Below are 26,514 nucleotides of genomic sequence, written 5' to 3'. Positions count from 1 at the left end.
AAAAACCCCACACACCTAAAGTCTTTCAGCAGCAAGATGTTCTTCATTGGTAGTTATAGCAGCAACAACCAACTAGCCAGACTTTTCTCACTCAAACAGTATGTTACAGCTTTAGGGGTATTGCTGGAGAGTTTTGGAAAGGAAAAGGTGTTAGTTCCTTTTTTCAGCTGTTCCCCTGCAAACAGTTGTACTTCACTGTAGGTGTCAAGAGAGGATCCAGTCCACATCTATTGCAGGTGGGGAAGGTACTCCTCAGCTCTGTTTATGGAGCGGAATGAGTTTGTTACTCTTGAACTCTACCATTTGCAGTAGTTGCAGTTTTAGAAATAGGGACAGACTGTGGCTGTGGTGGGGAAGCAGTGTGTAATTTGAAACTGGATTAACCCCAAGGGAATTTTCAGGGAATTCTTAAAAAGGACTTTGGCGATTCATATTCAGAATCTGACTTTTGACTGTCCAGTCCATTCTACTATTTGATCAGCTGTGGGACTTAGGGATCCAATCCTCTGAGGTGCTGAGCACCCTCTGCTCATGCCACAATTTATTGAAGTGAAGGGTACTCACTATGTCTCAGGAGATGATTAACATCTTGCAGGTTTGGGCCCTAGCTGACCTGCTGCTGAATTAAGATTTAAAATTCCATTAACATTCAGCTTCTTAATGAAGTGTAATACAGTAATTAAGCACAACTGCCCCATAGAGGCAAAAAGCCAAATGAAAGCAAACTTTCCATCAGGCTCTCTGCATAAATAGAGAACAGCATTTCTTTCTAGCCTGCTTTAATGGATTGTGCGTCTTTGTGTGTTGTGTTATTCCCCATCTTGTACTTTGCTAACGCTGTATACAATGGAAATATGTATACAATGCTGTATACACGGGCTGCCGTTCTCATAGCTAGGAGATTTGGAGGAAATTGTGAAGTAACCGTCTTCAGAAAGAGAAAGTTTTGTTTTGGCCAATTTTTGTGGTTTCAGAATACTTTAATGTGCTCAGGCCAGCACACAGACACATGCAGACATTATCAGCATCAGCATGCACTAATCAGCAATCAGCATGCACTCTATCAATTACTTACCTGGGCAGTGTTTATCCTATGGGGAATTTGGTGGTTATGGGATGGCAAAGAGGAGGTATGTGGGAGGGCTTCCCGCGCCAGACTGACCCAGACCAGATGAGTTTAAAGATATGAGAGTTCCTGTCCACAGTTCTTGCCACCCTCCTTTGACATCAAGTTAGGACTTCAAGAAATGGATTCAGATATAACAGTCGGTTTTCCTGCCCCCCACCCCCCGCATACACTCCTTGCTGCCATTTCCCCTGTTTGTTTGATCCCTATGCAAATCACCCTCCAGGAGAGCTGAGACTTGAAGCTATTTACATCTTTCTTTTGGAGTAAAACAAATGGTACTTCAATCAAACCTGGGTTTAGGCTTGAACATGACATTTCGCATGTGGTGATAGATATTCTTGACATTTTGGACTGAAGCAAATCTTAACTAAAGTGGCACAGGCACATTAATTAGGTATTGAACAAGAGAGTGTTGCTACCCACCAAACTGTTCCTCGAGAAAGAGATTTTCCAACACTGTCCATCTTTTCATTGCTAGATTTCTGTATGGTTCTTAGGGCAATTTCATTTTTTAAATGTTCTTTTTATTAGACTTTTTCCACAAAAAGACATGTTGCCAACATAAGATAAGTAACAAATTAAGAAAACAAAAGATAAATATGAAAGAAGGTTAAAGAAACCCAATAATGATAAAGTAAAATAACTTAGTTGATCACTAAATCCACACAGACAGTCACATAAATTAAAAACATTTAAATTAGTATACACAAAAGTAATGGACAATACCACCAAAAAACATGCCTTACAGAGAATACAAACCAAGCATGTAATACAAACCAAGCTTTCAACATTAGGTATACAAATAACAGCTCACTTCATTTCCAGCCATGCCAACCACTCCTTACCACTGTGTTTTCAAGAGTTCCTTCCAAAACATTGCAGACTGGACCTCTTATCTGGAGACATTTGACTGTGATATTCTATCTCACTAGTGCTCACAGTTAGTCTAAGCGACTATAGTTTACTCTTCTCCAAAATCAAAAGCTTGGGTGTTTGCTCTTTCCCCTTCCTCCCCTGCCCTGGTTGTGTTTCTAGCTATATCTCTATGGGCACATGCTTGGACAACAGATGAATTAAAATTAACATTATCCATCCCTGCTCTATTTTCAATTTACTGAGTATTTCCTATTCTTAAAGTGTTTACCTCACCAAGGCATTGTACTTTACCATGGCAAACAGCAGTAAAATGTACAATAGCCTCCAAGTATAAAACGAGCAAAGAACTAAGACAAACTTCAAAACCCACCAATTCCTAGAGATCCATTTGCAAATCTTGGTGATCATCCCTACAATCTCATGCCTAATGAGAGAAAGATCTTCTTCAGTCAAGAGCAGTTATGGCTCCTTGATTCTGAGAACTAGTTTGTGCCAGCCCTGGTATCAGTTAGAGCAGCCTTGGGGCTGCTCTAACTTATGCCACTGGAGCATAGTCCTAAGCAAACTCTGGAGAAGGACTGTGATCAAAATATGTGATCTGGATCACAGAAATAGTTTTGTATCAATATGGACTGCAGGATTCAGTCCACTGTATGTCAAAGCTGATAAAAGGAGATTAGGGGTTTTTTTAAACAGCAAAATAGCAAAGTCTAGAACTCCCTCCTAACAGCTGTCATCTTCTTTAATATGTTTAAGAACTGAAAATAAGTAATCCCCAAATATCCTCCAGGTCACAAAATACCTTGATTGCTAGTTATATATGCTATTTTCTGATGTTCACTAGAAGGGAAAAGATAGTTTTAAAATCCCATCTTCTATATTATCTAATAGGTAAATTGTAGATAGAATTATGTTATATGAAATTCCTAAATTATTACAGCCAGTGCACAATTCTATGGCAGAATGTGTCCTATTAATGCTGAAGGAGAAGCCAGCATTCTATGTTACTGTTTCAATGCAGATGCAACATCGGGTTCTATTCTTCTCTTCATGAACAGGGAGCTTTACTTGCTTAACTCCCTTTAGTGGAAATAGGAATTACTTACGTAAATATCTTGCATAATACGAAAAGACTAGAAACTCATAAAGTCAAAGTTCACTTGCTTGCACCTGTTTTGAGAAGGAAATTTAGACTAGGCTAAGTTGAAATCAGAGCTGGGTCCAAACAAAAGCCCAGAACTGAATCTGTCAATTTGAGGGTATTTGAAATCTGGATTTGAATTTAGCAGCCAGAACTCAATCTCTAGCTGAAATGTATTGATATTTAATCGTTCAGAGCTTGTATGTAGCTGGAATAAAAGACAACGAAGGAATAATTGTTTTTTCTTACACTTCATGTAGCGCCTTTCATCCAGAAGGATCTGAAAGCACTTTACAAACTGTATATATAGGGATCACTCACCCACTGCTGGAATGTAGTGACCTCTGGAGTGTAACACGGCAGCCATTCTGCGCCAGCTACACTACACAACAGTGTTCTTAGGAAGGGATGGGAAGAATAACATATCCAATAGAAACTATGAATACCTATCTTTAAAGGAGCCCTTGTGTAGAAGAGAATATGCAGCATACACGCAATACATGCAGCCTATTTTTACAGTAGATAAAACATGCTGTGAAAGCCCATGTAGCATATACATAATACAGATATAGTATTATGTAGATACAGGGAATAGATGCAGTACACTCAAGCATGCAGCATATATTCAGTACATGAAGTGCATAGAATGTTTGTACTGTCCGCTACAGTGGTGGGTATTAACCAATTACAATAAGTGTTACAATGAACAGAGAACATGTTGTGAATGTATATTATTAGATACCCTCACATTGTTGGTGCATTCTGTTGCTTTCTGCCACCTAAACAGTGCAGGTACCTTTCTCCAGTATAGTCACACCCCTCTTAGAGTGATTGTAAATATAAAACTATTAAAATATTTAGTGGACAAACTATTATTTTTATATGAATAAAATATCCTTCCTGAAGGTAAAGCAATCTCATCTCCAGATAGCCCCCTTAATGCAACATTTGAGAAGCTTTGACATTTATTTCAGTGTCTCTCTCTCTCTGAGCTAACTGTTCCTGGTACCCACTTTGCTTGCATCTCAGGATACTGCCCCTTTATGCTTGTTGCAGTTTGGGTGTATTTATTCTCTGTTCACCAGTGTCTTTGACTTTTAATTTTAGGCCAGGTGGCACATTTGTTTTCTTATAGTGCAAGTGGTGAATAGTTTCCATGCCCTCTCATGATGTCACCTATTTATCTATGTTGCATTTGTCCAGTGTTTGGAAAGCCACAGGTAAATAAAGGTGAACTGAAAGATCTACATGATTTTCAGGGAACAAGTTAGAAAAAAGAAAGTCCCGGCTTATTGTGTGACTATACCAGATACTTACACATCATCCAACCAGAAGCCTCCTTTCACAATCTTCACATCATAAACATATATAAAATATCACATTAGAATCCATGTAAAATATAATTCATTCAGCTGTGAATGATGAGATCCCATCCACACTTTTCACATGTATGACATCATCCTCATGGATTATGACATTAAACCAATAGGGATTGGGCTCTTGGAGTGTGATGGAAAAAGTTACTCCAATGGCAGAAAAAATGAGTGCACATAATAAGCAGAGTAGCATGAGGCAACAGCAGTGACCAAGAGCTAGGGGTAAAGTAAAGGAGGTGGGGGTATGAAAGTGGCAAAAAGGAAGGCAGCAGGGAAAGGACTGCATAATATGCAGGGTGGGGATAGTAGGGAGGGGAAAGAGGTTGTGCGTGGGACATGGTACAGCAAAGCAAGGAAGGAATGGCATCCCACGTAGGGCATAGACCCAGGAGTCTGATTTATGTGTAATATAAATTAAAAAACAGAAGAATGGTGACTTCAAGGTTCTTTGGGTTTCATTGACTCTTGTGGTTCACACTGTCACTAGAATATTTTGATTCTGTTATAGTCATATAATTTCCCTCAGGGCAGGCAGTGTCCCTCCTATTTGAATTAGACACTGTATACTCTGCTCTCTATCTACTGCTGAAAATTGGCTCTAAAATTCACTTTTACACATCAAATTTGCCTACTTGTTTTCAGATGTCACCAGCATTTACTGTCAGCTGTTGACTCTAAACTGGTGAATATTTAACAAATATAGCAAAAATCCTGCAGCCAGCTACCATGTAAAGTCCTACATTATTATCTACATAGATTTCACTAATACATATATAGAATCATAGGACTGGAAGGGACCTACAGAGGTCATCTAATCTAGTCCCCTGCACTCATGGCAGGACTAAATATTATCTAGACCATCCCTGACAGGTGTTTGTCTAACCTGCTCTTAAAAATCGACAATGATGGAAACTCCACAACCTCCCTAGGCAATTTATTCCAGTGCTTAACCACTCTGACAGTTAGGAAGTTTTTCCTAATGTCCAACCTAAACCTCCCTTGCTGCAATTTAAGCCCATTGCTTCTTGTACTATCCTCACAGGTTAATAAGAACAATTTTTCTCCCTCCTTCTTATGACAACCTTTTATGTACTTGAAAACTGTTATGTCTCTCCTCGGTCTTCTCTTTTTCAGACTAAACAAACCCAATTTTTTCATTCTCCCCTCATACATCATGTTTCTAGACCTTTAATCATTTTTGTTGCTCTTCTCTGGACTTTCTCCAATTTGCCACGTCCTTCCTGAAATGTGGCGCCCAGAACTGGACACAATACTACAGTGGAGGCCTAATCAGCGCGGAGTAGAATAGAAGAATTGCTTTTCTTGCTTACAACACTCCTGCTAATACATCTCAGAATGATGGTTGCTTTTTTTGCAACAGTGTTACACTGTTGACACATATTTAGCTTGTGGTCCACTATGACCCCCAGATCCCTTTCCGCAGTACTCCATCCTAGGCAGTCATTTCCCATTTTGTATGTGTGCGACTGATTGTTCCTTCCTAAGTGGACCTTATTGTACCTTATTGAATTTCATCCTATTTACTTCAGACCATTTCTCCACTTTGTCCGGATAATTTTGAATTTAATCCTATCCTCCAAAGTACTTGCAGACCCTCCCAGCTTGTTATCATCCACAAACTTTATGAGTGTTCTCTCTATGCCATTATCTAAATCACTGATGAAGATATTGAACAGAACTGGACCCAGAACTGATCCCTGCAGGACCCCACTCGATATGCCCTTCCAGCATGACTGTGAACCATTGATAACTACTCTCTGGGAACAGTTTTCCAACTAGTTGTGCATCTACCTTAGAGTAGCTCCATCTAGGTTGTATTTCCCCAGTTTGTTTATGAGGTGGTCATGTGAGACAATATCAAAAGCCTTACTAAAGTCAAGATATACCATATCTACCGCTTCCCCCATCCACAAGGCTTGTTACCCTGTCAAAGAAAGCTATCAAGTTTGTTTGTCAAGATTTGTTCTTGACAAATCCATGCTGACAGTTACTTATCACCTTACTTTCTTTTAGATGTTTGCAAATTGATTGCTTACTTATTTGCTCCATTATCTTTCCAGGTACAGAAGTTAAACTGACTGGTCTGTAATTCCCCGGGATTGTCCTTATTTCTCTTTTTATAGATTGGCACTATATTTGCCCTTTTCCAGTCTCCTGAAATCTCTTCCCTCCTCCATGATTTTTCAAAGATATATGACTTGTGCATATCAGCTTTCACAGCATTCTAGACAATACAATTTTAGTATACACATAATCTTACAGCTACTGCAGGTTGATTGGCTAACAGGGACCCACTACTGCAACTCTTAATCACCCATCAAACAGTTATCAGTCCGAGTCTATTGCGAAATACATCTGAAAATGAACAAAGCTTCTAAAATGGTTTCCTACATCTCTATACCAAAAAAGGGTATCACAAAACAAAGATGCATATTTAGACTCCTCCAATCCTGGAGCCAGTCTGGCTCCTGGAATATGTTAAATCAGCAGCAAAGCTGCCCTAAATTACCCACGGTTGCCAATAGCCCCGGCAACTGAGTATAGCCAGGATATAGGAATACTATGGCCATGCCCCTTTTCCCTGCTCACATCCACAACACCAGGATGAAGGGTGATGTAGATGCCAGTCAGGTGGCTCTGTGCCTCTGATGTGGGGAGAATCCTCAGGAAGATGTATCCACAGGATTTATACTACCAGTCAGTGTTCTTGATACCAATGTCTCAATTTTCATATTTCTACCTAAGTAGCCTTCTCCCTCAGGGCTGGCTCTACCATTTTTGCCGCCCCAAGCAAAAAAAAAAAAAAAAAATCCGCCCGAACTGCTGGAGCAAAAAATGGACTGTGCTGCCCCAAGAACGGAATGCCGCCCTTTAGCATGTGCCACCCCAGGCCCTGTTCTCCCTGATTCTTTGAATCTCCCTGCACTCATTCATTCTGACTGTTGGATTCCTTTCCACTTCATGTTTTTCTACACCATACAGATGCTAGCTGTATGAGATGTACTGTAATCTACATTTAACTTGTATGAGCATACATAGACTGTAAGCAGCTGTGAAACATTCTGTAACAAATTTATACAAATGACACAAACATAAATTCCACTGCACTAGCAAAGAGAGAGAGAGAGAGAGAGAGAGAGAGCGAGCAAGCACGTACATGAGGGGATTGTTCCATAGGAGCTAATAATTATCCTTCACAACATCCTTACTGCTTTAGCCAGAAGTATGACACATACACCTTCCCAGGCCAATGACTTGGCATCAACCATTACATCCTGTACACTTGCTCTATGGCTAGGCACTTTGGGTTGGGCTGGTATTTGACAGGCCCCACCATTGCATTGGAGGCCATTTGATAGGTGACGCTGATAGCAGCACATTTTTACTTCTCTTTGGCCATACAACTATCTTTGCAATATTCATTAAGTGGAAGAGAAGTACATAAGAACTGCCATACCAGTTAGGACCAATGGTCTATTTAGGCCAGAATCCTATCTCCTTACAGTGGCTAATGAATTAGAGGAAGTTTTGAAACACCCAAATAAACCTAAACCATACAAAACTATCCCTTGGCTAGAATTCCTTTTCGACCATGACTGGTGATCATTTTATGGCCTGAAGCATAAAGACTGATACTCCTGGTCATTTACAAAAAAAAAAAAAAAAATCCTAGCTATTGTAACTGCAAGTGCTCTTTTTGTTCATATAAATGTCAAGTAGGAATGGAGTGTGGGACCCCTGGTGCTCAATAGTGTCACTGGCTTTCATGCTGGTTTTCTCATGGTGGCAGCCTCCCGCAATGTTACAATTTTAGAAAAGTTTGGATTCTGATCTGAACTTTATAGCTCAAGCTCAGCTCTAGTAGTCACACATATGCAACCTGCAAAGGATGGAAATCATGGTTTTAATCTCAGAATTGGCACTGGACTAACTAGGCAATTGGACTTCAGGCAATGGAAATATTCAATATGCTGCAGCATGCAGTAAGGGGACCATCATCTGTTTCTCCTTTTATTAAATGTGGGCAATATTATGTGCTACCAGCCACAAGACAGGAATGGACCCAATGGCTTTCACTATAATATAAAAGCATCAATGTTTTCCCTCCATGTATTCATTAAAATATATTTTCCTTCCACTCATCGCCCTGATGGATCATCCCAGCTTATGAAAACTAAGCTTCTGCCTATCTGATTATTAAATCATTTCCAAAGCAGATGGGAAACTACAGCGGTTTAAACACCTAGGCTGAGACTGCATGACTAAAAATAGCACTGGTAGGCTACTTTTAATTAGTAAGATGATCACACATGTCAGAGGAGAGAAATGTAGATTATATGGATTTATTTGCATGTGTGTGTGTGTCTTTAAAATTAAGTTATAACCCTTAATACCAGGTGCTATTTATAATATGATATATGATTTTTCTGATGTCTGGAAACCTGCCACTTGCACAGTGCCATCTTTGTTAAAATGAGGTGGATTAGAAGGCACATTGAAGCAAGAGGCTGTCAGATCTGCAAAATCCTGTCCACCTTGACTGTGACTGCCCCCTAGATTTACTCCACAAGAATCTTCCCAAGGCCCCGTTGAAAAGTTTAAAAGATTATAGGTTTTAAATTATGCTTTCAAAGAATGAGCATCAAATATGTGACCCAATGGGCCAGGTGACTCTTGATGGATGTGTAAGTAGGGTCTGAATGAGCTCTCCCCTGATATCTAGTGTTGAGTTGGGGGAAAAGACTATGTTTGTATAGACATGCCTACTCTGCCTAAGTGCACAGCATGGTGCAGCTGATTTGCCAAACTGATCACTTTTGGCTGGTGTTGGGTTATAAATCACTTTAGTACTGAGTGCAGTGGTAATGAAATGTTATCCTTATTGTATGAAAAAAGGATAGCAGAACTGTACTTAGCCTGTCCTGAATGAGGAGCTCTCCCTAAACTGAATCTCACTCACTAAGTAGGGGTTAGGGATGCCAAATCCCAGTGAAGGAGAGAGAATGTGGAGACAGGTGTTCTGACATAGGGGTGTGGGCTCTGCCTAAGAGCCATGGACAACATTTGACTCTCCCCTTTGTACTGTTTAAAGACAGAGCTAATTAGACTCCATTGAGAGTCCTTGTGAGCCAGTTGCAGCATCAGCGCAGTAGCTGAGGCTTTGCTTGATGTAGCCCCCCTTACCCTCGGTGGGCGGTGAATTCATATGCATGTACCTCTGAACTGTGGGTCTTCACTGACCAAGGACAGCAACTGTGAGTGGGGTGCAGTGGAGGGAGAGAGGAGTGATGTGTTAAAGGAACATTTGTTGTTGGACTTTCACGCTGCAAGGTGAGAAACTGAGGCAAAGGACACTGCCCAGCATGCTCTGGGGTGTTTGCTTGCTCATGGTCATTTGCTTTCAAATTGTGGTAGTGGTGTTTTCCCAAATTAATGCCAGGTTCCTTTTCCCCATTTATTAAAAGTTTCCCTTGCTCTACACAGAATCAGTGCTTGTGACAGGGGAAGTATTGCCTCTTAGAAGCACCCAAAGGCGGTGTTTAATTTTCCCAGATTACCAGGTGAGGCTCGAGCCAGTTCTGTTTTGTATTGCTAAGAGGAATCCTAGATATTGAACCTGGCCCTTGTTGCTGCAGACTCCACCTGGCAGAAGGGTTACGGATGCTTACATCAGACCTGTATAATCTGTCCATATATTTTTAAGGACTCACCCTTCATTAGAACAGAACTTTGCATTGCTCCACTCACGGAACTCTCGTGTGAAATCAGTGACAATTCTGTGCAAAGAACAGCTGTGAGATTTGCACTGATGGCTGTGACGTTTGGTACTAAGACTGTACAGCTATTACCCCTGGCTGTGGTGCAGCTGGGGTGGAGCCAGAGCTTGAAGGGAGAGTGCATGGAGGTGACTAGACAGCAGTGTTGATGATGCAGGAGCTGCCACAATGTACAGTGACATTGTCATTGCCCATGTGTTACTTCTTGGCTGCTTAGAGGAGGCCTGAGGCTCAGAAGCAGAAAGGAAAATAACAATGAAAATATGAGCTGCAAATATTTCATAGGAGAAGTTGAGGCGTCTGAGGATATCTGGCATGTTCTGAGTTATCAGGTCAAGTGAGCCGGGACGTGAAATATAATGCCCTGATTCTTCAGGTAGAACTCCCTTTGGTGGCAGTGTGGAACTCCACTGGGGAGCAATTGCAGAATATACTCTTTGCTACATAAGGGTCATGGAGCAATGAGTACCCTCCCCATGTAGTTGTGCAAAGGTATCAATTGTTGCGTCAGGAATATTTGTAAGTAAAACATGAAATTTGTTTTTGTGACAATTCTGAAAGCTGCTGAAGGGCAAAATGTTGCCATTTCTGTCGGGTTTAATGTGAAAATGGTGGTGTCTGGCTTCTGGGCAAACTTGGTACATTTTACAATAAGAAAAGATTTTACGCAATTTCATCTGTGAACCTCTTTCTGAGTAAAAACTATCCTATGAGAAGTCCTGGCCTTATCGATTTGTAGAAATTAAGGTTCTGGATGAAACGAATCATCTTAATAAGGTTTTGCTCTTTCTTACTCCTCACTTGTCTTCCCTGAAGGCTCCAAGTTTCTGGCTGGCTAATGGGGTGCCATAGTGTCTTTTCTGATAGTAGTCTACCTGGTTTGGAGTTAAACTACATCATCCAGGGAAGGGCTCCCAGACATGACACTATTTTTAAGAGCTTAGGGACTGAGCCCACAAAGCATTTCACCCAACTGAGAAGGCATTTTGGAAGCAACAAGAGCTTGTATTTCATTTTACCCGCCAAAAACTGCAAAATATTTTGTGGTTTGAAGAAACCATATAACAAAATAAGCTTTGGCCTTTTTCTCCAGTGCTGTGAATCTCTCTTTTCACACCTCTATATTTATCAAACAAGCATGAGGAGCCACAGGTCCTGAACCTAGGCCCATTGGCTGCTGCCGCATCCACAATGCCACCAAACAGCTCTGGCAGGGACTGGCAAATTGGGAGCCCTTGGGCCTTACATTCCACTGAAAGTACCACCCACAAGGCCCTGGCTGGAGGATCTCTGGAGCCGCTGATTGGACCAGGAACACTATTTAAGCCAGAAGGGATACAAGAAGTTCTCTGTGCAACAAAGTGGATCCTGGTTTGCTCTTGCTACTCCCAGCCTTGATGTGGTTCCTGACTTCAGCCCTGCCTTTTTCCTGGTTCCTGCTTCTGTTCTCTGACCCTTGGCTTGACTGACTCTCTGACTCTAATTCAGCTCTGGCCTCTGACTCTGGTCCTGACCTTCGGCTCTGATTCCTGGCTTTGACTCTGGCTTGACCCTTGGCTCTGGCATCCATCCTCTGGTTCTGATCCTTGCTCCCATTGCCCAACTCCTGCTCTGACCACTGTGTCAGACCACCTACTTCCCAAGCCCTGACAACAAGGAACTATGACATATAATAAGCCACAACAGAGAAACATGGAGGGTCCAATTTTCACTTACACTAAGGCTCGTTTTATGGTTTTATGGCAACATAAAGAGACTTAAATGGTGTGGATACAGCCCCCAGTGAATATCCCTTGGTTCAGAGGTCCTCCTCCGCTGATATAGTACCAACAAAAGGGCTTGGTGCTGTCTGTGCTCTCAGCGCACAGTAAAGAAGGCAGATTGTGGACATGTTAGGACGTGAGTGGGCTGCACTTGCTTATGCCTAGTCTCAGTTTCCCAGGGCACTTAGGTGGCCTGGGGAAGCAGACCATAAATTAGAACAGCCCCAATTTGCAACAGAGGCCTGGTCAGTGCTTGCCTGGTTCCTGAATACAGTGAGCACAAAGATGGCTTAAAACTATCACCCCCAGCCCTGTCTCTAGTGCACAAATGGTGTAACTGCAAATCAGACCAAAAGAGTTTTGATCACATGACGGTAGGCATAAGGGGGGGAAATTAGTAGTCTGTAATATTATCAAAGATCCAGTTTTCCTGTGTTGTTTAAAACAGCTTATTGATCTCATAAGATTTTAAACAAGAACAATTCTTTTGCTTAAAGTGACAATGACAGGTTAAAAATCATATGAGTCAGATTTTCAGGTGGTGTAAATTGGCATAATTCCTTAAAAATTAAAGTACAGCTAAACCAATTTATACCAGCGATAAAAGGCAAGGAAATCATGTACAGTGTTTTACCAATAATACTGCAATATCTAAACTATAGATCAATCTATGATGATTGCCTTGACTATCTTTTATATCATAATCCTAGCACTCCGAGATAAGATTTTCATACTAACCTTGAAATCAAAAACCGAAGTACCATATTCTGCTCTCAGTTATGCTACTGTAAAACCAGTTACTCCACAGAAGTCACTGAGTTACTCTCAGTATATATGAGCATAACTGGGAGCAGAATCTGGCTCCAAGTGTAAAAATATCTATACTATATTTCTTTTTGTTTTCTTCTCTCTCACTTTCTGACAATTTTAGAATATATATACACACACATAAACACACAGATTGGCTGAGTAATATTTTGTATATGATTGTATTATAAACATGTTATTTTATGTCTATCATATGCATTAACTATATTAAAGCACTACAGAAGAAACCTGTCAGTAGAGCTAACACACATCTCTGGAGTCTGCAGACATATCAGATGTCACAACTGAGTTTCACTTGTATAGTTATCATGACAGCATCAGAAAGACCCCCTTGATGCCTACACATTGTATTATAGCTCACACTTACCTGAGTAGTTTCCCCTTTTCTATCTGTGTATGCAAATATTTTATCTTTATATATATATGGTACATACATATGTATTATATATAAATATACATACATGTATGTACACACACAAATGCAAGCATATGTACTGTATGTACACATAGTACAATCCCTTCATTACAAAGGTGTTATGAAAATGTAATAAAGATCACGTTCTTTTCACAAAATCTTGTACTGAACATAGCTTCTTACAGATTCAACCTCATTCTGACTATCATCTTCATACATCACCTTCTTACAACACCACCAACAAATCTGGACTACCAAGGAAGTTGTTGCAGTTGATATATAAAAGGTGCAATATGGGTATATATGTTTTTATATATATATATGTTAGCATTAACCATGCATAGAAATCAATATAGATACAATACAAATGATGCTATTATAACCATGCTGTCCTACTGCAATGTGCAGGGGAAGCCATAACAAATATTGTAGTGTGAAAATAGCAAAACCACAACCTGCCTTTTAACGCTAACCAAAATTGGCCTATTGATGTGGTGACTGTTATCTAGAATGCACATTATGGAATTCTGCTCCCCTCCCCCCCACACCTTTTTTAAAGAGCTACTGAATTAAAAGAAAAGCTGCAAAAAGGCTATCTGCAAAAAAATTAAAAAAGAACTAAAAAGTTAAGCACCAACACCCCACAACTAAAAGTAAAACGCTGAGGAAAGAAAAAAAAATAAGGAACTTACCACACTGCGAGTGAACTTTTCTAGAGAAGTTCTACGACCTTGCTCATTCTCTGGCTTTAAGGGGGAAAAAAGTGGGGAGAAAAAATACAGAAAAAAAACCTTCAGCTTAAATGCAGTTTTTCAAAACAGCAGAAAAAGATAAGGAAGCAAAAAAAGAAACAAAATAAATTAAAAATTGGATTTTTTTTTTAAAGCAGCAACTGCTGTTTGCTACAGCAAACAGCAAACCCTTAAAGAGTGAGAGCCAGCAGCTGCCTTGGAGAATGACACATTTTCTTCTCTTCTGTTCAAAATGTGCTCCATAGCTGATTCAAAGCTATAAAACAGGGTCTGTGTAGTGTTGTTATTGATTTCTTGTTGAACTTTCCTTCTGTAGCTGTTTGTGCGGAGACCTCTGATTCTGGTTAACATCTGCCAAACAGCTGATTGGAGGCTCCTATCCAGATAATAGAAAGATGGAAGAATCACATCAACTTTATAATTTTCTGGGGAGTGAATGCAGTGCTGGAGAAAAACAGTGCTGGAATTACAGCCTGAACTCCTCTGTTTATTGAGAGGGTAGAAGCAGATTTTCACCACACTGCATCACTCAATGTGCCTCACCTTTTCTCAGGAGCTGCCACCTCTAGATATGAGACAACATATGTATACTGTGTATGTCTGTGGAGAGATGAGGTCATGTTTTTGGCCCGGGTTTTGGTTTACACAGAGCTTACGGGTATTCGTATGCTAAAAGTAATAAAACTTCATTGCAATAAGACTGAAACACATTGGCTTATTAGCATTTACATGAGGAACATGGCTCACCTCAGGACTGAATAGTATTTCATTTGGCACAAGAGAAATTCTTTTGGCCACTAATGAGGAAAGAAATTGATGAGTTATTGGCATGTTTGTCAGTATGTTGAATGGAAAAGACCTAATAATTAGAAAAAAAATCACCAGCCCTTGGCATAGCGCTATAGCCACCACCCTTCTCCATTGATTGGCTGCATTTAGACATTAGTAAAAGGAAGTGGAGAACACATCATTTCACTATATTTACACAGATCTGTCCAACAGCCAATAAATCCAGCAGAACAGTTGCCAATATAGTACTCAGAGACTTTGCCCTTCAATCTGAATTTTTTGAAAAGATCCACAAGCATAAGGAATGTCCTTCAATCTGAATTTTCTGAAAAGATCCCTGAGCATAAGGAATTTGAGAATCAACTCTTAAAGAGACTTAGGGAGTATACTGAGATACAAACACCCATACCACCACACCTGACTATGTGGGGAGGGATAGCTCAGTGGTTTGAGCATTGGCCTGCTAAACCCAGGGTTATGAGTTCAATCCTTGAGGGGGCCATTTAGGGAACTGGTGTAAAAATCTGTCTGGGGATTGGTCCTGCTTTGAGCAGGGGGGTGGACTAGATGACCTCCTGAGGTCCCTTCCAATTCTATGATCTTCAAGGAACCCAGTTGAAAGAGTCTGCAGAACTTTCTCAATAATGATACATTATCTGAGGAACAATACATTCAGAAGGACTGTCTGTACCACATAGTGCATAATTATAATTGGTCCAAGCATAAACAGGTATTCTCCATTTTACTGCTGTATGGTTCCATCACCAAGATTTCCTGTAGATAGGTTTAACTGTGTACAGAATAAACTGGGAAATAGTCATGCCAAAAGTGACAGATTGAGGATATGTCTGTATCAAACTGTGAAACCCATTTTGTTTCAGAAGCTCTGCTTTGTACTCTAACCTTCTTCTTGAAGTGTGACCTTCACGCTGTGTTGTAACCTCCAGGGTAGATTAGACACCCATTTTGTGGCAGGGACTTGACAGCTGGTGGAAAATTCTAAAAAGCTGAGACTGAGCAAACAAGGGCCATCAATGTTGGAGAACTCTTCCCTACTGGAACAATAGATTTTCTATGAGGAGGGCCACTGACTTTGAATGACTGTCTACTTAGAAACTAATGGGGCCAGGGAGGGGGCTGGAGACTAGAACTTCTCCAGCAAACATGTAGGTGAAGAGGGGTGCTTCTTTAAGCGAGAGGCCAGACCATTGCCACATGCAAGTAAGAAGACAAAAAGGGCTACCTAGTCTAAGGATGCTGCCCAAACCCAGGACTCACAGGAAGAGTGAGATCAGGCCTGGGGGGCTGTGTTCAGGACTGTGTCTCATTTTCCAAAGATCTGTAATTCCCTAGTGTGCTTTTTAAGAGCAAAGTGTGTGGTTAAGAAATTCCTTTATTAAGCCTGCATTCCTGGCTCATCTGCCTCTGAAGGGGTTAGCTGAGAAACAAGAGCTCTCACAGCCAGGTGGATCCTGGGGGAATATGTCTAAACAATTGGACATATTCCACTGCCCAAGAATAGCATCAAACACCCGGGGTCCACCAAGGAGTGTGCCCGAGAGATCAAGGGTTAGGAACAGTGATGAGTCATTACCCAGATGCAGGGGGCTTAGAAGCATATGGGTTCCAGCAGTGGGATCCATTAATAACTGACTGGTGTCCACATAGAGAGCGGGACTGAACCAACTATACAGACTGATGAAGAGAACAGCTGAAGAGGGCCTACAAATTGTTATGGAAAACAGGAGAGATTCAGTAGTGTGATTGCAAGCACTGCTCAAAACTTTCTGTCTGCATCCAGGAGACAGAGTCCTGGAAAGAAACTTATGTAAATGTGGCGAGCCAGGGAAAAGATGATGATATTGGGAGGATACAATTTATACTGGAGAAGAGGGAAGAAGAGAGGGCCATGTATATGAGATAAAACCCCTTAGAGAAACAGATACAAGAAAAGTACTTCTCTAGAATCTTCTGCTTGTGATTACCTACCAGTTGTGACTTCAGCTGGAATATCAACCCAAAAGGACAAAGAAGGAGTACAGAAACAACAAAGAGAAGATACAAAGAATCCAAAAGGAAGGCAGGTGAACTGATAAAGGCACTTGTAACTGGATATATGCCAAGACTTTACCAGATTATACAGCCAGTTGATTACTTCTACCACCACAGAACAGCACTTTAATGCCTAGAAGACCAGACTGAACTAGCTGTCAGTGATGAGACCTCAGAGACAGCAGGGCCAATGGAAATGGGCATTGAAAGAAAACACCATCCCTTGTCTACATGAGACAACCACGGAACGTTTTCCTGTGTAACTATTTAAAAGAGCCACACTATCAGCCAAGATGCCACCATATGACATCCAACACAAATGCTAGAAATTCTAGGATGATGAAATTTTATAGCTGATCTATAAAATAGTGTTATTTTAAAAAGTATATTCGTTTACTGTGGTTTTTAATTCTAAGGACAGCATTTCAGTAGGGAGGGAAGAGGAACAATGAGGCCATGCTTTCAATACTGGTGTTCATCTATGCAGGTTATACTGATATTCATATTCCAGAACCACATATAAAACAATGATAAATTGAGGGTTTGGTCCAAATATAAGTTAAAATGGCAGGTGTAATTCCAAACTCAACTGGGGGAGCTGGTCATTGTGGCTTCCATATGGCACACCAGCAGCACCACTCTGCGCAGTATAAGAGTTGGTGGGTGCAGGAAAGCTGACATGGAAAGTAAATAAAGGAATGAGAGGTAAGGGGTGGGGGAGATGACTGGACTCCTCCTTCTGATTGGGTAAACTGTTGGAGAGTCAGAGAAACCAACCCCGCCCAAAGGGGTCCAAGGTAAATCAAGAGTGGGAGGAGCCCAGTACAGAAAGAAGACCCCTATTCCGGGAAGTTAAGGAGAAGTTATCGTATTCGTAAGTGATGGTCTTAGTCTTATTGCAATAAATTTCTGCTTCTCAAGCAAACTCTTCATGCCTGTGAATTACTCCCAACCCTTCCACTTACCCTAAGTGCAACACTTTCCAGGATGCCTAGCTAGTACCAGTTGTGATGGTGATCTTTGTGAGTTGGACTTCTCTTGAAGCTGTCATAATTTGGTCACTGTGTGACAGCCACTATCTTGACCAACTCTGGGGACTGAACCATGGACATCCAGAGCTGAAAGCACAGATCTTTACTACTGGAGCTAAAGAACCAGACTCCATAGCTGGGGGCCATAACAGATCTATACCCTGTGTGGATTGGGCACTGTGGGGGTTGTTTAACATTCACATCACAGTGTGTGAGTGGAGGAGAGAGAGGAAAGTACAAGGAACTTCCAGACTCACTCATATGTGGCCGGTGTAAGATCAAGTCACAATTGCAGTCCCGGTGCACAGGGAAGGGCAGAAACTCCTCCTTCTATGCACTCACAGGGGAGCATGTCACTCCAGAGGAGGCACATGGGAGAGGTAGGGAGAAAGTGAGGCACAGAGCTGCCCTTTGACACAGATCAGGCCAAGTGCATCAATCTAAAGGACAATGCAGACTGTGCAGTACCTTTGTGCATTGGGCCTCTTAGAAGCACTGTCCCTTTCTGTGTAGATAGGAGTGGAAATCTGGGTGGGCCCTGACTTTTGTGTGGACGGGCAATGACAGACTGTGCTAGCTCACTTCTCCCTCGATGCCACGCCCTCTTCATAGCCCTGGTGCCCCCAGACACAGGGCTTCACCTGCTGAGCTGGGCATGTGCATGGGGCGGCTCAGAAAACATCAAGTCAGAGCTGCCGGAGCATAGCTTTCTGAAGGGCGGCCACATAGCTCTGTCCTGGATTTCAGGTGCCCAAGTGATGTTCTGGGCCACTGTGGCAGCACTACACCCCTACTCAGATTTGGGTGGGCCTGGATGCTGAGTGGGTGGGCTGCGGCCCACTCAGGCCCACATATGGCTAGGCCCCTGCTTCTTGACCTCCCACTGAGGTGATGAAGCTTTGCCTCATCCCCAGCAATCCCCAGTGCCTTAAAGGCACATTTTTGACTATGAAATGTAATGGCTAGGCCAGTAGTTTTCAAACTTTTTAGGCTGCGTACCCCTTTCCAAATAATGTAGTCTACCACATACCCCCATCTGAGATAGGGTCATATATATCTATGAAAACAGAAAAAAAGAGTCTGTAAAAGGGATAACACAATGCAATACAATGCACAAGCCCTGGAGTGTGTTGTCCCAGATACAATTATTATAGCAAACATAGGCATAGTTTAACTTCTATATTTGGGGAGGCATGGCTCCCGGTCAGCAGCTGCTGCTCTCTGGCTGCCCAGCTTTAAAGGTGGTGCCGCCGCCGCCAGCAGCAGCACAGAACTTCAGAGCCGGGCAGCTGGAGAGCAGTGGTTGCTGGCTGGGGTGTTCATGTTGTTTGCAGCGCAGGAGGGCTATGTTTTCAATCCTGCTCCTGCCCTGCCCCGCAATACCCACTCCCACCTGCTCCCGCATTGTTTCTTGAATTTTTATCCCTCTCCCACTATTATGGCAGCAAGTCCTGCAGGACCTGTGGGACGCCAGTCCCACTGCAGGGCTCTACTCTGAAGGCAGCACTACCACCAGCAGTAGCACAGAAGTAAGGGTGGCAACAGAGGCTGGTGGGGCATCCCATCCACTTTGCATGATGATGCATGGAGAGTTAGAGTTTTCTATTCCCTTTGTGTGGGGGAAAAGGAGATGCAGGGGCTGCTCATCCCCTGTAGAAGTGCATGAGGACTACAATCCCTCTGCATGGGTGAGTTGGGAGTTCCCATCCCATTGCATGGTGATGCAGGAAGTGGGTGGGTGCTAGTGGGGAGACATCCTGAGAGCAACATGTCCAGCCATTACTAGGAAAATTTTAGAGCCCTGATGTGGGACTGGGATCCCACAGATGCCGTAGGGCCCAGTACCATAATAGCAGAAGCATGATAAAAATTCAGGAAACAACATGGGAGGGAGAGGGAGTGGGAGTGGGAGTGGAAATGGGTATTGGGGGACGGGATGGGAGCGGGATGAAAAAAAATAGTCTTCCTGCACTGCATACAACATGAACGCCCGTGGCCAGCAGCCGCTGCTCTCCAGCTGCCAGATCTGAACTTCTGCACTGCTGCTTTGCTGCTGCCGCCCACAACCAGGAGAGCTAGAAACATAGCTGTTTTTGAAAGGTTAGACTCTGGAGCGCCTTTTGGTAGTAAAGGTTCAATTCTCTGGCAAATTCTGCAACTGCAGAATCAGGAATGTCTGGAACACTACTTTAGGCTGATGTCGTTTCCCATTCTTAGGGAAACTGGAGTGGGGGGTGTAAATGGACCGCAAGGATTCAGTTTGGGGCACTGACATTTTATATCAACTGACAAGCTGCAGCATATAAGCTTTATTCTAATCCTGAAAGGGTTCACTGGGAACTACCATCTGAAAATTTAGCCATACTAACGTCCTACATTGAAACCTGCCTTGCAAACACTCCCAGCTCCACCATATGACACACTTACGGTGAACTGTATTAATGCAATAGCCCCGAGTTTAAATCGAACTATGGTATCTAGAGAACACCAGTCACCAGAGTATCGAGTTGCTGATCAAAGCATTACACTTTTCTAGTAAAATAAAAAGCACTCAAACCTGGCTGCACGCCAAGCAACCAACGTGCACAGTTTCAGGAGGAGCACACATTTGTGCTGTCTGTATTGCTCTCCAGCATTTCCTGCCTGCTTGTCTACAAAATGTGTGACTGGCTATGTGTTATTGAGGTAACCGCTTGCCTGCCTCGGTCCAACTCAAAGCAAAGGTGCTTGAGGCTGCCTTGCAAAGTGGAGGAAGGAAATAAAAATAAAGTAGTAAGAATGTAGAAAAATAAAGAGTAAGAATCTCTGTATGTTGTCTGAACGCATCAGGTAAAGCACAGGAAGTGCACCAAAATGCTTTGAAGTATGACAACAATGCTCGTACAAACACACACACACAAGCTTGTTCAAGCAGTCCTCAAAACGTGCAAAAAGAAAACTTACCCTCATCAACAGTAAACAGACCAACCTACTGTTCAAGTTAACAGTAGGATACAGATTTTTTAAAATTTTAAAAAGCTTTTATTAAAAACAGCTGAGCCCAGTTAGGTGCAGAAAAAAATCCAGACTATACTGGACTATATCACTAACCATTTACTGCAGCTCTCCATGTTTCTTTTTCTATTGGTTAATTATTTATCAAAGTGTTCCGATTTTAGTTCTTTTCAGTAAAAAGTCTGTTAGCACAGGGCAGCGTAGACATTAGAAAACCAACTACAAATGATTAACAAAATGATTAGTAGGAAATCTCTCAGCATTCTTATGGCACTCAAGTAAAGCTCTATCACAGTCACACTTCCTCTGAAGGTACTGAGAAGGGGATGGAGAGGTGCTGAAGTTAGCTTGGTAGACACCAAGGAGACTGAGCAGGTGAGAGAGCATGAGACTTGTTTTCAGAGAGAACTTGTTTGCAATGGAGACTGTCCACCCATGGATGCTAACATGACTTTTGAGATCTCTTCTCTTTCTAATATGTATACTAAGGTCCCAGTTGTGCTCATGCTGGAACCAATGAAAGTTTTGGCATTGACTGAAGGAGAGTATGAATGAGTTACAAGAGTTCAGCATTCTACACTGTAGGTCTCCATTCATATCAGAATCTAGTACTAATTTCTCCTTGAGACTTTTGTGTTTCAGAAGCATGAAATTCATGTCTTTCAAAAGAAACAATATTTTACTAGGCATAATTATAAGCAAGGCTGGAAAAATTCCCTTGATACTCACTCACGTGTGGACTAAGAGTCAGGTTATCAATTACCCTGCACCTGACGTAGTCATTGACAGCAGCGCAGAATGAGTGGAAAACACTGCTAGATCAAAGGGGTGGCAATTTACTGCCCCATCTCAGAGACCTAGATCTAGCTCTTAACCTTCCTTGTTCCTACATGTAGCCTCCAAACACATCCCTGCGGGAGCCCAGTCCTGCACTCAGAGTAGTATACCATGGATTTGCAGGCTTTAGGCCATCATATTGTGGTACATATAACAATGACAGTGGAAGGAAAGAAGAAAAACTCCATCATGAATGAATAAAGAACTCCTAGCCTATACATGGCCCATGTCCACCATCTGTGCATCCATGAGTCTGTGTAAAGTATGTTTATTTTCCCCTCTCCTCCTCATAACTCTGCCAATTTATTTGAATCCTGGCCCACAAGCCCCTCTTGCTCATTCCACTTTCAGATCCTGGATCAGAAACTTTCACATATGCAGTTATTTTCTGATGTGGAAAAATGATACTTTGCACGTACACAGTGCATACTATATAGAGAATTGCACCTGAGGATCTCAAAATATGCCAGACCTTTTTACAGATGTTAATTAAGACTCACAACATCTCTGCTACACAGGTCAGAATTATTACCTGAATTTTACAGAGTGGGGAGTATAAGGCTCACAGAGATTAAGCAATTTACCCAAAGTCACACAAGAAAATTAGTGGAAAAGCCAGGGAACAAACACAGATCTCATGATTCCCAATCCTGTACTTTTGCCACAAGGCCCATATATGGGATGCAATGTATGGCAATGACCCAAAATGAGGGGGACACAAAAATGCATTCATACAAGAAACTTAAAATGCAGTGGGATTCATTTCTTTAGTGTAAATAACTTTCTGTAATCTCAGTTCCATGATTCTGCATTTCTGCTGTAATTAATAGGAAACAAGAAAAACGAGGACACATCACAGGACACATCATGAATGCGGGCCAGTTTGGGACTAAAACGAGTGCTGTCCCTTGAAATGAGGGACATTCGGGAGGTATTCTCAACAAGGATTCAAACTTTTCAAGCCTTATTGAAGTCAATGGCAAAACTCCCACTGACTTCAAGAAGGCCAAATTTTTAATCTTGGGATTTAAACCCAAATCCTCAATATTGAAAGGCTCTGGTATCCCACTGTTCTTCCTTTACCCCCACTCCAGATTCCAGGCTGCCTCAAGAAGCCCTAAAGGACTCTCTCAAATCTGCTGTAAAACTACTAAGGATCTACCAGGTAGGTCAGCATATGGAAGCTTCATTTTCTTTCGGTCAACAACTCTGTGCTATCAGGGGTACAATGGCTACTAGCCGAACACAGTAAGATGTGCTTTACAGCTTCTGAAGTAATTTTAATTTCTATCCACCATATGTTAAATTGGTGAATGACCCATCTACATGATTTTTGCCACTGTCTTCTTTTTGCTTGGGTATGTTTATTTGAGTACCTACAGTTCTTTCTAAAAGAAACTAGATTCTTATTTCCACTGCAGTGTTAGCATGACACTGAAATCTGTTCCTCAGGTGGCATGAGAATCATTCAAGTCATGCTGACAGGTCTAGCACTTGATCTGACAGCAAACAATGATTCCAAAGAAATCTTTGATTCAAAACTGGAGCTGGGAGGAGAACTTCCCTTTGTATTAACACATAACCATCAGGTCCTAATGTTTTGAAAGGGAGAGCTTGGGAGGGAGAACATACAGGGACGCTTGTAGGGATAAGACAGCAAAGGTTTTTAATTTTTCTTTTACATCATCACAGGGTGTTCAAGAGTTTTAACTGCACCCCTTTCTTTCCCTCAACCTCTGAATTCTGACCCAGGTTTAAAGAGCAACTTAAAATTTCAAATGTCAGCTAGGACTTTGCATTTCTTCTTCTGGTCTGTACTTGTCTAAAACCAGATGGTTTTAAAACACAGGGCCAGTTCATGTCCTCAGTCACACCACTGCAATCCAACTGAAGCAAATGCCAGGCACAACGGAGAGTAAAGTTTGGTCCATTATGTCACGATATGCACTTTGAGGATCCATAATAGCAATGAGCATGGAAAAAGTCAATGGGATTGCACTGAGTTGCGCCAATGAATTGTAATTTGACAGCCCATTGAGAATGCAGTGGAGAAACAGCAGAAAGCATGATGATGGAAAACCACAAGCTCAGGCTGCGGTAGCTGGAAGTAATTGTATCTAGCGTTTTGTAAGGGAGTCACACAAAGGTAGGTGCGTGCACACACACACTTTCTCGCGCTCTCTCTTGCAGAGTACTGGAGTAAGCTGGGAGGTACAGAAAGCATTTAAACACAGCCACAAATGCAGAGATAAGTATCTTACCTTCTAACCCCCCCTTGCCTGAATAGAACTGGCTGGATAAGAGCTGACTTAATCCTACAGAATCAATTCTTTGCTACTCTGAGTGGGTAATTCATGGCAGAAAATATGGACATGCTGACACCAAGGGGATGAAAAGAATTGAGGCCCAGGTCTTTGGTGAAGAATATGGCGGAAGTTCTTGATTTCTCTCTGGGTTGCAATTATTTCTTGTTTAAAATAAAAAGCAAACATTTTCGGGGAGCAAAGAGCTGGGAAAAGGGGAAAAGGAGGAGGGGGTAAGACATTACAGGGAGGTCCCCAGGTAAGGCATCCCAAAGAAGGACCACATGGTTAAATCTAGGATGCTGTACCATCTCCGCAATCTTGTTACCTTGACTAGCAAATGAACACATTTATGGGGTCTAATTCTGATACAAGATATCATCTTTGTCATGAAGAGGAGACAGTGGACTTCTAATTGCCTGCATCGAGTTTGGAAGACGCCGGTATAATCTGAGCATTTTTCCATATTCTGTATTTTGACTGGCTGGCCATTCTACCTTCCCCTGCCATGGCTGCCGAAGCTGTATATAGGGATGCCATACCCTGGGCCTTCAGGTGAAGGAAACAAATGTTCTCATTCCTTTTTAAAAAAAGAAACATAAAAAAAGTAAATGAAACAATATTCCCATTTCCACACTAGCAGCAAGCAGCAGGCGAGAATCAATAGGTGCTAAGAGATGCAAGCATGTCCTTCCCAAAAGATACCTTCTTCTTTGCCAGCAATAAGTCTTGGTACGTGTTAGAACGGAGGAAACGTGCGTAGCTGTCACTCTTCATCAGCTTGTAAATGTGCTCCTGTGGGGCAGGAGGAAAGGAAAGTTTGAGAATTGTTACCAAATACCATTCAGAAATCAGAGGGATTCAAAACAGTCCAGTGAAAGGGAGAGAGAGAGAGAAAGAGACAATTAGAAAGGGGGAGCAAAGTCCTAATTATAATAATTTATCATTTGTATTGTGGCAGTGCCCAGGCGCCCACATCCTGGAGAACTCTATTATGCTACGCACTGTACACCCCACCCAGAAGATGGTCCATGCCCCAAAGAGCCTGCATGTATTAATCTGCAGCCTAGAAAAGGGTTGAATTTGTAAAGCCCAAGGCTCTCAGAAGCTAGTATATTATGACCAGATTCTGCCATCTAGTGCTATTGAAATAAAAAAGACTACTGACGGAGTGCTGTACTACTTAAATGAGAATAAGCATGAAAGGATCTGTTCCTTAACATCCTATCATCAAGGTTCGAACAGCCATTAAGAGTTTACTCTGAGGATGTCATACTCACAATCTGATACGCTGCTTCAGAGCTTTGGTGGGTGGAGTTTCTCTGCAGTCAGACAGAGCTGTTTCCCCCCTACCCCACATCATCAACTTGCTTGTTCAGTTTTAATTAATAATTGAACGTATCTTGAAAAACTCAGTTATTTTTCTACTGCCCCTGTGAACTCTTAATAACCCCGTGCCAAACACAACAAAATATACTTGATTGAGTAAAGACAGAGAATAGCAGTAAAAAAGAGAGTCTAATTCACAAGAGGAGAAACAGGAACACTGGACATTCTATTAGTTCTTTGCCTGTGGAAACCTCTTTTCTGCTGTTACACTGTGTATATTTATACCATATGAAATCTTTTTCCTCCACCCCAAAGCGTCAGTATTTAGGTAGATATGAACCTTTAGGAGAGAGGGAGAACCAGTGAAGGAGTTGGTTGAGCTCCATATGTCCACAGTGGTGGCAAACCAAGCATAGTTCCAGCATCTATATAAAGTTGCTCAACCCTGGAGTTATATGTGTGTGTCTGAGTATTACCCTATTCAACTTTTTGACTGTGTTCTCTGGAAGGTAGGCATTGCTGGCAATCTTTTTACTCAGACACAGTATAATCTTTACCCAATGATGTAACCTGGCTTGGAGCAATCCTTTACTTGTCCATTTTGCTTATTCACTTTCAGATGCCACCATCCTCCACTGGTGCAATGTTCTATATCTCACGAATAGCACAAGATTTTACAAGAAAAGCCTGTTTACAGCAAAGCCAAAGTCTCTCTGTCCTACTGCATTCTTAAGAAAGAGAATCTCAAAAGACATAAACACAAAGTGGGAGGATAGCTTTATTTCCCATCACCAGTACAGCAGCTGTGGAATATTTGCTCTAGTAGTTCAGCATTGAACATAGAGAGCCAAACTCACAGCCAACTAGAGGGGGGGAAATAAAGTATATGTCATGAGTTTGGTCATTAAAAGCCTTATATTTTTCTTGTGTGCATGTGACATTACTTAACTCTCACAGTATTTCAGTAAGATTGTAGGACTCAGTTGTATTAAATTCAACTGGATGATAACTGGCTCAAGTTAATTTCCTCTTATATCACAAACTCCATGCCCAGCAACTAGCATTTCACAATGGGCTAGAAATCAAACTATGTCAAAACAC

General features: G+C 41.8%; 1 protein-coding gene across 8 annotated transcripts in view; it reads right to left on the bottom strand.

Annotated features, from left to right (window-relative positions):
* RGS6 (regulator of G protein signaling 6) overlaps positions 1 to 26,514 on the bottom strand; it is a 536,757-nt gene that overhangs the window by 31,853 nt on the left and 478,390 nt on the right. For 5 of the 8 annotated variants that reach the window (XM_065595309.1, XM_065595306.1, XM_065595307.1 and 2 more), the window contains 2 exons: positions 24,790 to 24,879; positions 14,019 to 14,072 (listed from right to left, as the gene is read on the bottom strand). The exons of 1 other annotated variant lie outside the window; for it this stretch is intronic. In XM_065595309.1, coding sequence (XP_065451381.1) covers positions 14,019 to 14,072; positions 24,790 to 24,879 — 144 coding nt within the window. Of the gene's footprint in view, positions 1 to 14,018; positions 14,073 to 19,920; positions 24,665 to 24,789; positions 24,880 to 26,514 lie in introns of those variants that run through there. 2 more of the 8 variants (XM_005284603.3, XM_065595308.1) reach the window with 2 other exon arrangements.

The sequence above is a fragment of the Chrysemys picta genome, chromosome 4 (genome assembly GCF_011386835.1).
Source record: "Chrysemys picta bellii isolate R12L10 chromosome 4, ASM1138683v2, whole genome shotgun sequence".
Classification (NCBI taxonomy): domain Eukaryota; kingdom Metazoa; phylum Chordata; order Testudines; family Emydidae; genus Chrysemys; species Chrysemys picta.
Note: the sequence above shows the minus strand (reverse complement) of the source record. Positions and strands in the feature narration are given on the sequence as shown.